The sequence below is a fragment of the Rosa chinensis genome, chromosome 2, assembly GCF_002994745.2.
Source record: "Rosa chinensis cultivar Old Blush chromosome 2, RchiOBHm-V2, whole genome shotgun sequence".
Lineage (NCBI taxonomy): Eukaryota > Viridiplantae > Streptophyta > Magnoliopsida > Rosales > Rosaceae > Rosa > Rosa chinensis.
In genome coordinates, this window is record NC_037089.1 from 62,755,657 (window position 1) to 62,770,313 (window position 14,657).

The 14,657-nt window shown below is 39.9% G+C and overlaps 1 protein-coding gene across 3 annotated transcripts; it reads left to right on the forward strand.

Moving 5' to 3' along the window:
* The first annotated feature begins 1,488 nt into the window (after positions 1-1,488).
* Positions 1,489-13,063, forward strand: LOC112186324. Of its 3 annotated transcripts, XM_024324696.2 has the most exons (18): positions 1,489-1,967; positions 2,210-2,597; positions 2,708-2,779; positions 2,884-2,946; positions 3,301-3,513; positions 4,220-4,813; positions 4,911-5,672; positions 6,120-6,407; positions 6,827-6,982; positions 7,329-7,765; positions 8,549-8,834; positions 8,871-9,023; positions 9,356-9,679; positions 9,859-10,636; positions 10,729-10,787; positions 11,262-11,720; positions 12,503-12,541; positions 12,645-13,063. In XM_024324696.2, the coding sequence occupies exons 1-18, from the start codon at positions 1,603-1,605 to the stop codon at positions 12,828-12,830; spliced, it is 5,622 nt and encodes a 1,873-aa protein (XP_024180464.1). In that variant the 5' UTR covers positions 1,489-1,602; the 3' UTR covers positions 12,831-13,063. The 3 variants fall into 3 exon arrangements, with proteins under 3 accessions (XP_024180464.1, XP_024180462.1, XP_024180463.1); XM_024324694.2 differs by having other exon boundaries at positions 8,549-9,023; XM_024324695.2 differs by having other exon boundaries at positions 8,549-9,023; positions 9,365-9,679.
* The last annotated feature ends 1,594 nt before the right edge of the window (positions 13,064-14,657 follow it).

Sequence of the window (14,657 nt, forward strand, 5' to 3'; positions counted from 1 at the left end):
TTGTGGTATCCTGTGAGGAGCGAAGCTCAAATTGTTTAGGTTACTCATCCTGAAAAACAACAAGAAAATAGGGTTAGTTTCGGAGTGAAAAAGACTACCACGAAAACAATAAAAATTTCTGAGCGTAGTCACTTCCAAGAAATTCAATTCCAAGATTGGATTAGATAGAAACAATGATGTTTTGTGGTCGATCGTTTCTTCTCAACAAACTCTAAGTTTGGAGGACTTTACAAGCTCCAAGCTCGGAGTGAGCATAAACCCCCATAGTTCAGCTTAATTAGGTCTCCCCTATGATGAAGAAAGGGGAGGGGGTAGAAGAATTGAGTTTGCAAGTCCCCGAGAAAAAGAAGAGAAAGAGAACAAAACTTCAAAAATGATAACTTTTAGTAAAAATGATTTCGAAATATGTCACCGGAAAATTTGGCCTGAATTTGTGACGTGGCCGTCTGACGCTGACGTGTTAATGGCTTCTGGGCTGACGTCAGCGGGCTTCGTTAGTAGGCTTCTGAGCTGCCTCCTTCTTTTCCTTTTTTTTCTTCTGGGCTTTTGGCGTTGGGTTTGTAGGCTTATGGGGTTGGGCTCGGTGGTACTGTAGATGTAGACCGGCTAGGGATGTCAGGGGATCTACTGGCCCGTTCTAGGTCTCTACAGCCTGTTCCTGGGATCTTTTGGCTGGTTCCCGGATTTTGGGATAGGGCTGCAACTTCTGACAAAAGACGGCGGTGATAGATGGATAAAAAAAGTGTGAACCAGGCAGGAGATCATCTGCTTCTTCTCGGGGCCGGTTCGGTGTCCTTTTAGCGAGTTTCGGGGGTGGCGCCGCCGGTTCTGGACTCCTGGAGTTGAGGGTTTCAAGGCGGGCGGTGGAGGTTTCTGGGATTTGAAGGCTACAAATTTAGGGTTTTAGGGTTAATGCTTCGTGCTGATAACGTGTTTTAAGGAATTGACATTTGAGAGAGAATGAGGTTTCTTTATATAAATGATTACAGTGCATAGAATCTGAATTGTACAAGGAATTTATGTAATCATACATTGAATGGATATCTCTAAGGTTCTCTGAGATTATTTCTAATTAAAACCCTATTACCACTAGATCAAGTCCAGAATTTGGGTCAGACACAATCTGAATTTACTTAAACACATCTAATATTTTGACTCACATATTGCGCCGTATATTTTGAAAAATATATGAATCCACCTTGAAAGAATGATAAGAGTAACGAAATTACGCACTTTTGAAATAGTGTCAGATAAGTGGTGCGGCTGCCCAATAAAGGCAACCTTCGAGCACTTTTGCACTTCAGTTTCAAAGTTTCCAAATAAAAAAAATAAATAAAAAAAATTGCCACAAAAATAAGGGAAAAAAAAAAAAACACTAAATATCTAGTTGATCTAAACGACTGTCGTTTTTCTTTGTCTGCACACGTGCGGACAGTCCTCCCTGTTAAACTAGTTAACTCGTACCCGCTTCAATTTCAATTTACGGATTTGACCTCCACCTCCTCCTCCTCCGTCTCTTTGTTTCCTTCCCAACTTCATCACTCCCCAGAAAACTGTCCTCCGGCGAACCTGAAACTCCCACATGCTTCGTCCTTGTCCTCCATGGACTCCATTCTAAACTCAGCGATCGAAGAAATCTGCTCGTATCTCCAAAACGGCCTCTCTCTCCAGACCCTCTGGTCCCGACTCTCCTCCTCCTCCAACCTCGACCTCTCTCCCACCCTCAAGCAATCCCTATGGGACGCCCTCCGCTCCGTCCCCACTCTCAAATTCCGCGCCCAAAATGACCGTTACGCCCCCACCGACTCTTCCATTCACTCCTTCCAAGACGCCGAGAAGCTCAATTTGAAGCTCGTCGCCGATGAGGCCCTCCGGAACAACTTCATGGGCCTCTACAATGTCGACTCCGTCAATGCCAACCTGTCTGCCGTTCAACGCCACACTCTCGAACGCGTCGTCATGGCTAGGTCAGTCTCTGTGTTATCTCTAGGGTTTACTGAATTGCTTCAAGTTTAATTGTAATGTATGGTGTTGGTTGAATGGAATGTGGCTCTATCTATACATCATTGAAACTTTTCATATTGATTTTCGGAGCAAGATTGAGGAATAAAGATGTTAGTGATTGCAAAAACTTTGGGAGTTATGGTGAGGGATTAGTTTTGTGTGTTCATTTAGGTTTCGGCGGTCATTATTCGAATGATTATTGCAGGGGGAATGGGATTACACAAACTCAGCTTGCTAAGGAGCTTGGCATTGAGGGGAGAAACTTTCATTATGCTGTGAAGAACCTCGAATGTCAAGGTTTACTTGTACGGCAATCTGCGCTGTTAAGGACAAAAGAAGCTGGTGATGAGGGGGAGCTGAGGAACAATCCGAGTGTGACAACGACCAATATGTTGTACTTGTATCGACATGCAAAACCTTTAAGCGCGCAACAAAAGATTGAGATCACAAAGGAAGAGAGGGCTAAGGAGAGTTTTGTAAATGTAAAAGAAAGTCCTGCAAGTGGAGATGGTTTTGCTGGAAATGTGCTCGTAAAGGACTATCTACCGGCAATGAAAGCAGTCTGTAATAAACTTGAAGAAGCCAATGGCAAGGTCATATGACTCTAGTTTCTTGGAAGTTCTTATGCATGTATCAGTTTAGTTTTTATTTTTATATTATCCACTTAAAGCTGAACCTGTTTCATATTACTTTGGTGTTAAAGGTTCTTGTCGTTTCGGATATTAAGAAGGAACTTGGCTACAGTAAAACATCAGGGCATAGAGCTTGGAGAAATGTAAATGTTTATTTATGGTTTACTCTCAAATTTCTGAATTATCAATATTATAAGTTGTGCTGATTGCTATATATCGCATTGTCTCTTGCATATTTTGCTTTCAGATTTGTCAGAGGTTGAAAGCTGCTCATCTTGTGGAGGTGTTTGACGCTAAAGTGAATGGGAAGGTACTTTAACTTTTGCAATACTGTTTCTCAGCATTGGGTTTATTCTTTAGAAACCAAATTCCCCTGCTTCCCTGATTCACTATGGTTGTTACTTTCTTTAGAACTAGATGATCATGTTCCCTGTTTCTGTTTGCAATTACAATGTGTTTAATTGACAAGTCAGTAGTTTCATACTTTTGTATCTTCCTCATTAAATCGTTATAAATTATTACCAGAGTTGTATTGATTGTTAAGCTCTTTTTGTGTGTGATGATTTTGTAATAAATAAAAACTAAGTTGAACCTTTTCGAGGACAAGACCCTTTCATGTTAGTTCAGTTGCCACTAATTGATATCCCTTTTTCATTTTGGACAGGTTGAGAGTTGCCTGCGTTTTGTAGAAAATTCTTCTCCAATGAAAGTTGAGCCAAGAGAAGTTGTACATGTAGATGAGGATTTTGTTGAAGAACAACAAGTGAAATTCGGAAAGAAATGTAAAATCAGTGACCAGCTTGTAGAGCTTCCTATTGAGCATCAAATTTATGAATTAATAGATGCGGCAGGATCAGAGGGGTTGACCAGGAATGAGGTGTGTGCATTAATCTCTTGAATAGTTATTATTATTTTTCTCTTTTCAGTATTGTAGTATTATAATTAAGTTGATCAGTAGATTGATGCTAGCTGGGAATTTTCTTAGTATTAAAGAACCAGGGGTCTCTTAAATATCAATGTTGGTACAGTTAGTCTCAGTTGAAGCTGGTTGTTCTAAGGTGAACATATGCCTGGAACCAAAATCGTTAATGTCATTAACTATTTTGGTTAATGTACATAATTAAAGTGAAGAGGGACGTTTTAAAATGATTTTGGTGCATTTCAGTTTCAGAGACCATTAGTTATAGTATCATTTATTGCTATATCTTTTCCAACATTTACTATTTGCTGGAATTGGTACTTCCAGATTTGGTGGGGACTGAGGGGTCTTCTATGGTTTACTTGTCATGATTTATTTCTATTATTATTCCATGGTTTAACCATGTAACCCTGCCTGAATCAAATAGACATGCCTGTTCTTAAGCAGTGTGTGACTGGTTATTACTGTCCAGAAATAAGTACTGATAGATCGACTGGACTTCCTCTGCTTTGAGGATACAGTTTGTGTTACTACTTCATTCTTAATTATTATTATTTTGGAGGTGCTTGCCTGGGCTTTCTGTGCATTATATAATCCTGCAAATCCTTAAAAGTTTCTATTCGACCATAAGTTCTTAACAGAGTTTAGTATGTGCTACATACAGGTTATGGAGAGGCTTGGAATTGACAACAAGAAAAATTATACCCGCTTTGTTAGTATGTGCTCTAGATTTGATATGAGTCTGCAACCAGAAATGCACAAAAAAGCTGTGGCATATCGATTTCGGACATCTGGGAAACACAAGTCTGAATCAACTAATGCATTTCTTCGAAAATCAAAAGATGCCAATGACAGTAAAATTTTTAGTCTAAATGTTGGGAGTGTAGATGCTCTGAGATCAGATCAATTTCAAACTGGCTCAGTGTCAGATTGTTGGTCTCTGAACAGTGATACTGCTGGCCCTGAAAATATGAATAACATAGAGACTAATACTGACCCTTCTGCTGGATCTCTTGGGCGTAATGAGTTTGACGATATGCCTGAAACTTCCCAACAGTTACTTCTTGGACCAAAAGATACTACATCTGATTCTCAAGTTAGTTTAGTGAGCGCAGGAGTGGAACCAAATGGCGCCTTATCAGAAATACCAGCTGCTTTGTCAAAGCCACTTGCTAAAGGCTCAGATCCAAGGTACCCATGTATGTCTTTGACCGTGGATAACACTCGAAGGGAAAAGAGGATACTTGAACGGCTAGAGGTTGTTATCATCATCTATTGCCTTGGAAACTTGTGTTGGTCCTCTATTTACGTTTATATTGATAGCTAAACCTAATATTTTCGTTTCTTTTGTTCAGGGTGAGAAGTTTATTTTAAGAGCTGAGCTGTATAGATGGCTTGTGAGCTTAGAGACGGACAAGTGCACAGCAACTGACAGGAAAACAATTGACCGAATTTTACAAAAACTTCAACAGTTAGGGCACTGCAAGTGTATAGATATTAGCGTCCCTGTCGTCACAAATTTGGGCCGTACCCGAACCACTGTAGTGGTTCTGCACCCATCTGTTCAGAGTTTAACTCCTGAACTTGTTTCTGAAATTCATGATGCTTGGAGGTCTTTTGAGATTCAAAGTCGTGGCAAGTGCTCATCTCGGTGGCGGGAGAAGAACAGTGGATCAGTTCCTGTACTAGAAGATGTTCAGAGAACTCAGACCCATGTTAGTGCACAGCGACAAACACTGAGTTCAGAAGCCATGCGTGCTAATGGATTTATTCTGGCAAAAATGGTTCGTGCAAAATTGCTGCATAGTTTCCTGTGGGATTACCTGTATGGTTCGTCCGGCTCTAATGATGCTTTATCATTTGGAAGAGATGTTATTGAGCCAAGAGATCCTCACGGTACTAGAAAATTGTTTTCTCTAGAAGCAACAATGAAGGCTATTCCAGTTGAGTTGTTTCTACAAGTTGCGGGATCCACCAAAAACTTTGAGGATATGATTGAGAAATGTAAGAGGGGTTTATGTCTCTCTGATCTCTCTCGTGAAGAATACAAGTCTCTGATGGATACCCATGCAACTGGAAGGCTCTCATTGGTGATTGACATTTTACGACGATTGAAGGTACAGTTGTTAGTTGTTTCAAAATTGGGCCTGATATCAATGTCCTATCAATTATTCAGAATGGTGCCTCATTTTATTCACATAATTGGTTCATCTCTGCCTGCTTTACATATCAAAGGTCATGCAGTACTGGTTTGAGATAAGGTTCAGATCTTTTAAGTATATTGAAGTTTGCATTTTATTTAACCTCACTGAGAAGAAGCTGTCTCTATTTATATCCTTATACTGCCATTGATTCTTAGGTGATGAAAGAACGGTAGAGAATAGACAGCTAGTCCTCAACATCCATTTGTTTCCTTACCATTGTTTAGTTATCATGTTTGTAGTTTTGAGAGAGACTGTGATGTCCCACATGTGGGTTTGCGTTACTACATTTTAGACATGCTTGCTCTGCTTTCACATTGTAGATTTATGTTTTCATGCCTAATAATTAATTCTTTGATGTAGCTGATTCGAATGGTTTGTGATCACCACTCAGAAAATGGATTCCAAGTTCCCCCTCCCATGATTTCTGCATATGCATTGGAACTTAAGCCTTATGTAGAGGAACCTGTTTCAAAAGATGCGATATCTTTGAGTTTTGGATCACGTGATCTTCGTCCACGAATCAGACATGATTTTTCCCTAGCAAGCAGAGAAGCTGTTGATGAGTATTGGCAAACTTTAGAGTATTGTTATGCTGCTGCGGACCCAAGAGCTGCCTTACTTGCATTTCCTGGGTCTTGTGTTCATGAGGTATTTACATGAATCTTTTTCTCTTATATTCTATACAAACATGAATTTGCAGAGGATTATTTTAAGCTTTTCGTACTCCAAAACTTTTATATGCATGCTGTCCATTATACATGTTTCTTGTTTTTCTTTTCCCTTCAGTTTTTGAGCTCTATATCATGTAGTGGAATTTTCCGTAACTCCAGGAATTCTTGCACACCCCAGATGCTTGGGGCCAAAGTTTAAGATGAATTTTTTTTTTCTAGTCAGGTCATTTTACCTACTTAGTAGATTTTACAAATCATTCATGATTAAATCCTTTATTACCTGGATTCGACATGAATTTGTAATTTTTAGTATTGCCTTGAAATTGAAGTAGAGGTACTGCTAGGCAGAACTGGTAAATCATTTATCTGAAAAGTCATCTTATTTCCTTTCCACAGGTGTCCCATCACAGGTCATGGACTAAACTTGGAGTTATGACAGCTGCTCAGCGTGATGAGCTCTTAAAGCGTGTTGTGAAGGATGATCCAAGTGAAAAGCTTTCATTCAAAGAGTGTGGAAAAATTGCGAAGGATCTCAATTTGACCCTGGAGCAGGTAATACCATGCTATGACTTGCTTATTTGTTTTCTTACCTCAGTTTCCATATCAATAACAACTAGTGATGCCAAAATTGTCATTTCAGTCTAAAATGTCTATTTTCTCCATCGCGATATGAAGATGGTTAATTCAGTTTGTTAAAGATGTAGCCAAATTATCCAAGTTTTGGAGATATATTGGTAATTTATCAATATTTGAAGCAAGAGAAGAGGCTGGATATATGTTTAACGTTTTCTCAATATTTTGTACAATAGTAGGTCTTGAAACCATATCCTAAGTCACTCTATAACGTTTTCTCTGATTCATTATTCTTGCATATTTGTCCCTGGAATGCCACTTGCAGGTGCTTCGTGTGTATTATAATAAGCGGCGTCAACATCTTGATGGGTTGCAAAATAACACAGATGAAGTTCAATCTAAAAAACGTAGACGTCGTAAAAGGAAGAGATCTTCTGAATCTAGGTCAGTAGATTTTACTGAAAATTATGAGGTAACTGGACAGCTGGAAGAGCAGATACATCCCACAGTATCTGATACTGTGGAACAATTAGAAGAACTAAATCTCTTGGTCACTTCTTATGAGCATGATTCACATTTGCAAGCATTGGACAATTGTCTAGAAACTGGGCAGGAACCTGAACCAAATGAAGACAATGAGGGGTGCCATTCAATTATTACCAAGGGTTCCTTTTCAAAGTTGAAGCCACTACGTCCTTCTAAAAGAAACAAGTTGCACTCAACACGTCAACGAAGGTTTTCATGGACAGAGGAGGCTGATAGGTAAGGGAACAGATTTTATTTACCCATGCACTGCAAATGCATTGAAACCTAAGACACTGATTTGTTTTTTAAAATAATTATTTTTTTCCACTATCAAGTAATAACTTCTCATCTCACATAATACCTAACTAGAAGTTCCTTTTAATCCCATGGCCTATCTACCATAGAACAAACTATATAAGCTAGCAGTGCAGTCAGTCGGGATGAAAAGTATAGGAGGGTAATGGGATCTTTCAATTATTGGTCAATCTCAATATTATTTTTCTCTAATGTTGTTGTCCTCTGATGATAGATGCTTTGAACATTTAAATTTATTGCAGTGCAGTAATGAAAGAATGATGACCACGATTTTTTGTTTTGTTTTTTTATATTTTTTTTATTAAGATGTTGAATGGGAGAATTCAGTTTTTATCTTCCATCGATTAAATGGATGTTGTAAACTCTATGAAGTTGGTGATTTCTTTATATGATAAATTATAAAGTAATTGTTGGCTTACTCCAAACAACTTGAGGTTTTAGCTAAAATGTAAATAACCGCCTTTATTATGGAATCTGGTCATGAGATCACCAGCTTGAATCTCTGCAATGTAACCTCCCATTATCAGTTGAATATTGCAAGATAGTATATAATCAACTAATTTTATCATTATCAGTTGAATATTGCAAGATAGTATATAATCAACTAATTTTATCATGATCTTGAAAATGAATAGGATTCTGTTTGTTCTTTGCATGCGAACAGTGCTTTTTTCCATTTTACTTATATTGGTCCCACTCTTTCAGGCAGTTGATTATCCAATATGTAAGACATCGTGCAACTCTTGGGGCAAAGATTCACCGGATAAATTGGGCTTCAGTTACTGACCTCCCAGCACCTCCTATTGCCTGCATGAAAAGAATGGCATCTCTGAAAAGTAACAGAAAGTTCAGATTAGCTGTAATGAGGCTTTGTAACATTCTCAGTGAACGATATGCAAAGATCTTGGAAAAGACTCAGAACAGGTCACTGAACAAAGATGATTGCAATCTGCTTTTGCGAGATTCAATAGGTGAAGGTCATGACAGCAAACTTCCCAATATCAGTGATCATAATCCAGAGACAGGTCTTCAGGAAGAACCATGGGATGATTTTGATGACGTTTATGTTAAAAAGTCCCTTGAGGAGGTACTTCACCACAAGAGGTTGGCCAAATTTGATGCCTCCAAAAGAGTTGGATCTACCGGTGAGGACTGGTCGGATCTTAATACAAGTGAATGTGTAAGTACTCAATCCCTAGACCTTAAATTAATTAAGTTTCTACATCTTCTTTTCAAGATGTCATATTGGAAATCCATGTCAGTACCTGATTAGCTGGCTGAATGCGCTATGTGTTTAATTTATGCAACCTGTGGATCTCTGTATCTGTGTATCGGTATCTCTGTCAATTATTCATGTTTATATGCACTATGATCACTTTCACTGGTTCTGTATCCTTTTTGATTGATTTCTCTTCTCCTTTTGCCTTGTGTCTATATGCTTATATTTGCTTTGTATACATATTGTTATCACTTGGAAATGGTCTGTTCACTGAAAAGCTATTTGTCCTGTAGGATCCCCAGGAATCTGAATTAATTGTATCAACTGCTCCATATGAAGATGTTCAGAATCATGGTAGCAGAGAAAAAATTTCGGCACGAAGATCTTGCTATCAACACCTTAATGAAAAATACTTTAAGCTTTTGCATGGAGTTGATGTCAGTACACAAGTCTACAAATCATTAGCTGTTTCTAATGCTGTAGAGCTGTTTAAGCTTGTTTTCCTCAGTACCTCAACAGCACCAGAAGTGCCAAATCTGCTTGCAGGCATTCTACGGCGGTACTCAGAGTGTGATCTATTCGCAGCTTTCAACTATCTTAGAGATAAAAAGTTCATGGTAAACTTGGATTTTGTTAATTTCCCTGCTCACGCTATCTTGTCATACCAGGGAAACAGACAGGCAGATCCTGTTTATTTCTGATAAAATTTAAATTCCTGTCACATATCAAATTCAGTTTCATGTTCCCATAATTTTTGTTTCTCCAATTTATATGTTGGATACATTTCATCTGGCAGGTTGGAGGTAATGGCAGTCAAAAATTTTCTCTCTCACAACAGTTCTTGCATAATACTTCCGCATCACCATTTCCAATTAATTCTGGGAAGAGAGCTACTAAATTTGCCCATTGGCTCTACGAAAAAGATAAAGATCTTATGGAAGGGGGGATAGATCTCTCCACAGATTTACAGTGTGGGGACATATTCCATTTGTTTGCTCTAGTTTCTTCAGGTGAAATGTCAATTTCTCCATGCTTGCCAGATGAGGGTGTGGGAGAGGCTGAAGAATCAAGAAGCTCAAAACGTAAAGCAGATATCAATGAACTTTTAGATGATGAAAAAACTAAAAAGCTGAAATCATTTGTGGCCGCAGAAGGTGAAATCATTTCCCGTCGAGAAAAAGGTTTCCCGGGTATCACGGTATCTGTAAGTCGTGCAGAGTTTTCTATAGCCAATTCTATAGATTTGTTCAAGGAAGACGCTCCTATTGGTGACAAACATTTTGGGGGAAATCATCAACTAGAATGTACATCTGATCAGAGTAGCTTATCACATTCTGACTGTATGAAAGAAATCTTCAATTCAGGCAGTACTGTCCCTGTATTGGAGATTGGTTGCGAGTCACCTTGGGAAGGTATGGTGGCTTATGCCGAACATTTGTTGCCATTACATCCTGCTCAAGATCAGTCAAGTCCCATCCAGCCTGAGGTCTTTAGGACTGTTTACATTGCTATTCAGAAAGCTGGCGATCAAGGTCTGAGCATAGAAGAAGTTTCCCGAATAATGAATATCCCAGGTATCGATTATATGACCTTTGATTCCTGCAGGAAGGTGATATTTACGTATTCCTCTATTATTGATATTTTTTTTTTTTGGTTTTTCTTATAGGAGAAAAGATGACTGATCTTATCATTGATGTGCTTCAGACATTTGAACGAGTCTTAAAGGTTAGTTTTCTGATGACTTAAAGAATGTAACATCTGAACTAAACAGCAATCCAAGGTCCCCCTCATATGTGGGCAGCATTCTAGCACTGGAGTCCAACATGGGAAATTTAAAGCTGTTTCATTGTGTTGTGAGCTGATAATATTTGGATATCAGCAATCCTCCTCTCACATATGGCTTAAAATCCCAACAGTTTAACATAGCTGTGGGGAACTAAGTTAACCCTCACATATAAAATCAGTTCCTGTAAGGAATAGATAACAATTGTAGTCACAACTGTGCATTTCGGGAATTGTGGTAAATTAACAAACTTTAGTATGTTATAGTAAAAGAGCAGAATATTCTGAGTTGGAATCCTTACAATTGCAGCCTTTCAAGAGTTTAACATTCCTTAAAGGACATGATTTCAACAGATCAACCCAATCTCGTAGACTTTAACATTGGTTCTGTCTAAATTATTTCTTCTTTGTATACAGGTCAATGCTTATGACTCTATTCGTGTTGTGGATTCTTTGTATCGTGGCAAGTACTTTATGACTTCAGTGTCTGGAAGTAATCAAAAACTCAAACCACCTTCCTGGAGAAAGCCACTAGGCGATGACGGCCATATACTCTTCCTTTCAGAAAATCGTGATAATGGTGCTGCTCCTTCGGAGAGGGAGATAAATGCTGATGTCCATAAATTGACAATTCTTAATTTTCCTGAAGAGGTTGACGAGCCCTCATATGTAAAACAAATTAGCAGTGTTCCTGAAAGCTATAGGGAAGGAAAAGGAGGAGATGCTGAGGATGAATCTTCTAGGTCCTCTAATGATAGACTATGCATGCCTATATTTCCATGGATAAATGGTGATGGGAGCACTAACAAGATTGTCTACAAGGGACTCAGGCGACGTGTGCTTGGGGTTGTGATGCAAAATCCAGCTATATTAGAGGTACACGCATTCTTTTTTTTTTGAATAAATGGGGACCAAACGGCCCAGCAACAAAGAAGAGAAAAATTACACTCTAGGAACTACTGTCCTATATCTATAAAATTACACTCTAGGAACTACTGTCACAAAGAAGAGGTACACGCATTCTTTGGGTTTACATAAATTCTGTGTTTCTGAAACTCTTGTGCTTGCTGATTGTTTTAATTTTCAAACTCTACGAAGCAAAAAAAATAATGAAAAGTATTTCATACTCTTCCAGCACTCTCTGCTAGTGAGCTCTGGATACAGAAGCAAGGCACAAGGTTCCCTTGGGCCTTGGCTGCCTTTATTGGATCTTGTGTGCGCGTGCGTTTCTGCGTGTGTGTATACTGACAATATAAGCACATGGATGTCATGATTTTGTGGTTGAGGTTGCTATCCTCCTGGTTATCCGAAGACTCCAGTTGGTCGTCTGCATAGGTCCTTTACATATGAGTTTCAGTGGTCTACTCAATCGGCTAGCAAAAGATGCATAGTTATATTAAGAAGGATTCTTTTCTTCGGGGTTTTGCAATTACAAAATGTTGGGTTCAGGATACATGACTGACATCTGCATTTGTATGACATGCATACATATCAATTCTTTGAGAACTTGATTGGCAATGTGGTCACTAGGACCTGAATTGGTTGGTTGTTCTGCTGGGTCTTAGGCAGCATTTGGTCACATTGGCCACATTGAGCTTGAACAAATAGCTTTTACTGTAATACATTCTCACTTCTTCTATCTTTGTTTCTTGTGTTAGGATGAAATTATTCGCCGGATGGATGTATTGAATCCCCAGGTATTCCAACGCAATTTGCTGCATGAATAAATCCTCTATACTTATATATTGTCTCTGATCTTTTTGATTCAATGCTAGTGCTAACTCATAAACTTTGTTACAGAGCTGTAGAAAATTGTTGGAATTGATGGTTTTGGATAACCATCTTCATGTGAGGAAGATGCATCAAACTGCGTGCATTGGGCCCCCACCAATTTTAGGTACCCTCCTTGGAAGCAGCTTCAAACCGTCAAAGCTGGTTTGTCGCGAGCACTATTTTGCAAATCCCATGAGTACATCCTTGTTGTAGGGACGATTTAGCTGCGTAAGCTCTGTGTTATCTAGATATAGGTCCAGGTCTTTTGTGGGTTAACTTAACTGTATAGGATGGGTAGTTATAGTTACTGGAACCAACTTGGCAATCTCTGTACAGCTCTGCAATGTGCGTATACTGAGCTCTGCAATGTGTATATTAGGTTCTTCTGAACCAGTATGTCTATTAACAAGCATTTTAGATGCTGGCTTTGCAGTGTTGTACTATCATATTGGTTTGAATTCCCATCGTTCTCTGGGGTATCAATCACCGAGAATTTTTAATTTTTCCCCATCTCACTCATTTCACGATGCCGGTGAGATTTAAACGTATGACTATCAGAATACCAACATGTCACTGCTTACGGCTAAGCACATGAAAAATAACTACAACTTCCTGGTGCATTCTGTACTTTCCGTATCATAATTTCATCGTTACTAATCCGAATTAAAGAAAATTTGTATTATTAAGATAAAAACTACTCACCTAGTCGTCTGAAATCGATTCTTCACTTCCAAAGTAGTGACTATATGATCGTAATTATCGACTATTGCCTTGATATATTTTCTATCGGCAATGTATATTAGGGAAAAATTCACCAACGGTGTCTGAACACTTTGGTGACTTTTAGAATGATACCTGAACTCTGAATGTTATCAATGTGATACCTAGACTTTACTTTTCGTATTATCGTTGTACCTCTGGCGAACTTCCGTCACGTCTTCGTCAACTGTGAGCACGTGTGACTCACGTGAGCCTAAAAATGAGGGCAAAAAAGACATTCTGCCCTCAGTTTGTTTTAGGAAAAAATTCACCAACGGTGTCTGGACACTTAGGGGACTTTCAGAATGATATCTGAACTTACCCTAATTTGAATCATCAAGATTTAAATCATCTTGCTCGTCCGATTCCCACCGCCGATTGCCGATCAAACACCGCCGCTATGTCTCAATCCACCTTCATGCACCGCAGATGTTTATGGTTCCCCCCACTTCAAATCCTACAACAAATTGAAATTGCACTGAGGCTTCGCCGCTCACTCCGAGTTCATCCCCGCCGCCGCCGCCGCCGCCGACGACTTAGCCACCACCACTCTCTTTCTCTCCTCCGACCCCCTTTTATACACCATTGATCAGAAACTCAGACCCTGCCAGCCCTCCACTCTCAAATCACAGCTCCAATCCCACCCTGCCATCCTCTCCGTCGTTCCCGACATGCAACACCACCTCCACACCTTCCTCACCTGCAACTTCATCGGTCTAGCAGACAACTTCGGCCTCTAGCCAAACTTCGATCAGAAGCAATTGTAAGCAGCCAAAGATTAACAACTTCGGCCTCCACACCATCCTTACATGCAGAAAATTCGAGCTGTTTTGATTCACCAACTCCGCCACTCCGCTGCTACCCACCATTGCGCCTCGCCGATTCCACCATCGAGAAATGGAGGCTCGCGTTCTGCATGTCTTGCGCGGCAGATATCGGCACCGTCGGAGAAGATGTTGTCTGAACAGAAATTGAGTTCGGGTTCCACGGCGGCAGCTCGTCGATTGCGGCCTTGGCTTTCTTGATGACCAATCGACGGCCTTGCTGGGCCGGTCGTATCAGAGTCGGTCTTGCACATCGTAGAATTGAATGGCGGTGTGGGCGGCGAGCCGAACGCGGTGGTCCCTGGGGCCTTTGGAGGTGTAGACCTTGCTGTGGCGGTCCTTCCGGTTGGTGGCCCTTAGAATGTGGCCTCGACCCTCCACGATTTCGCTGGCGATGGAGGAAGAAGCAGTCCTTATACCCAAACCCAATCGAGAAGCAGCGGAGGACGACGTCATT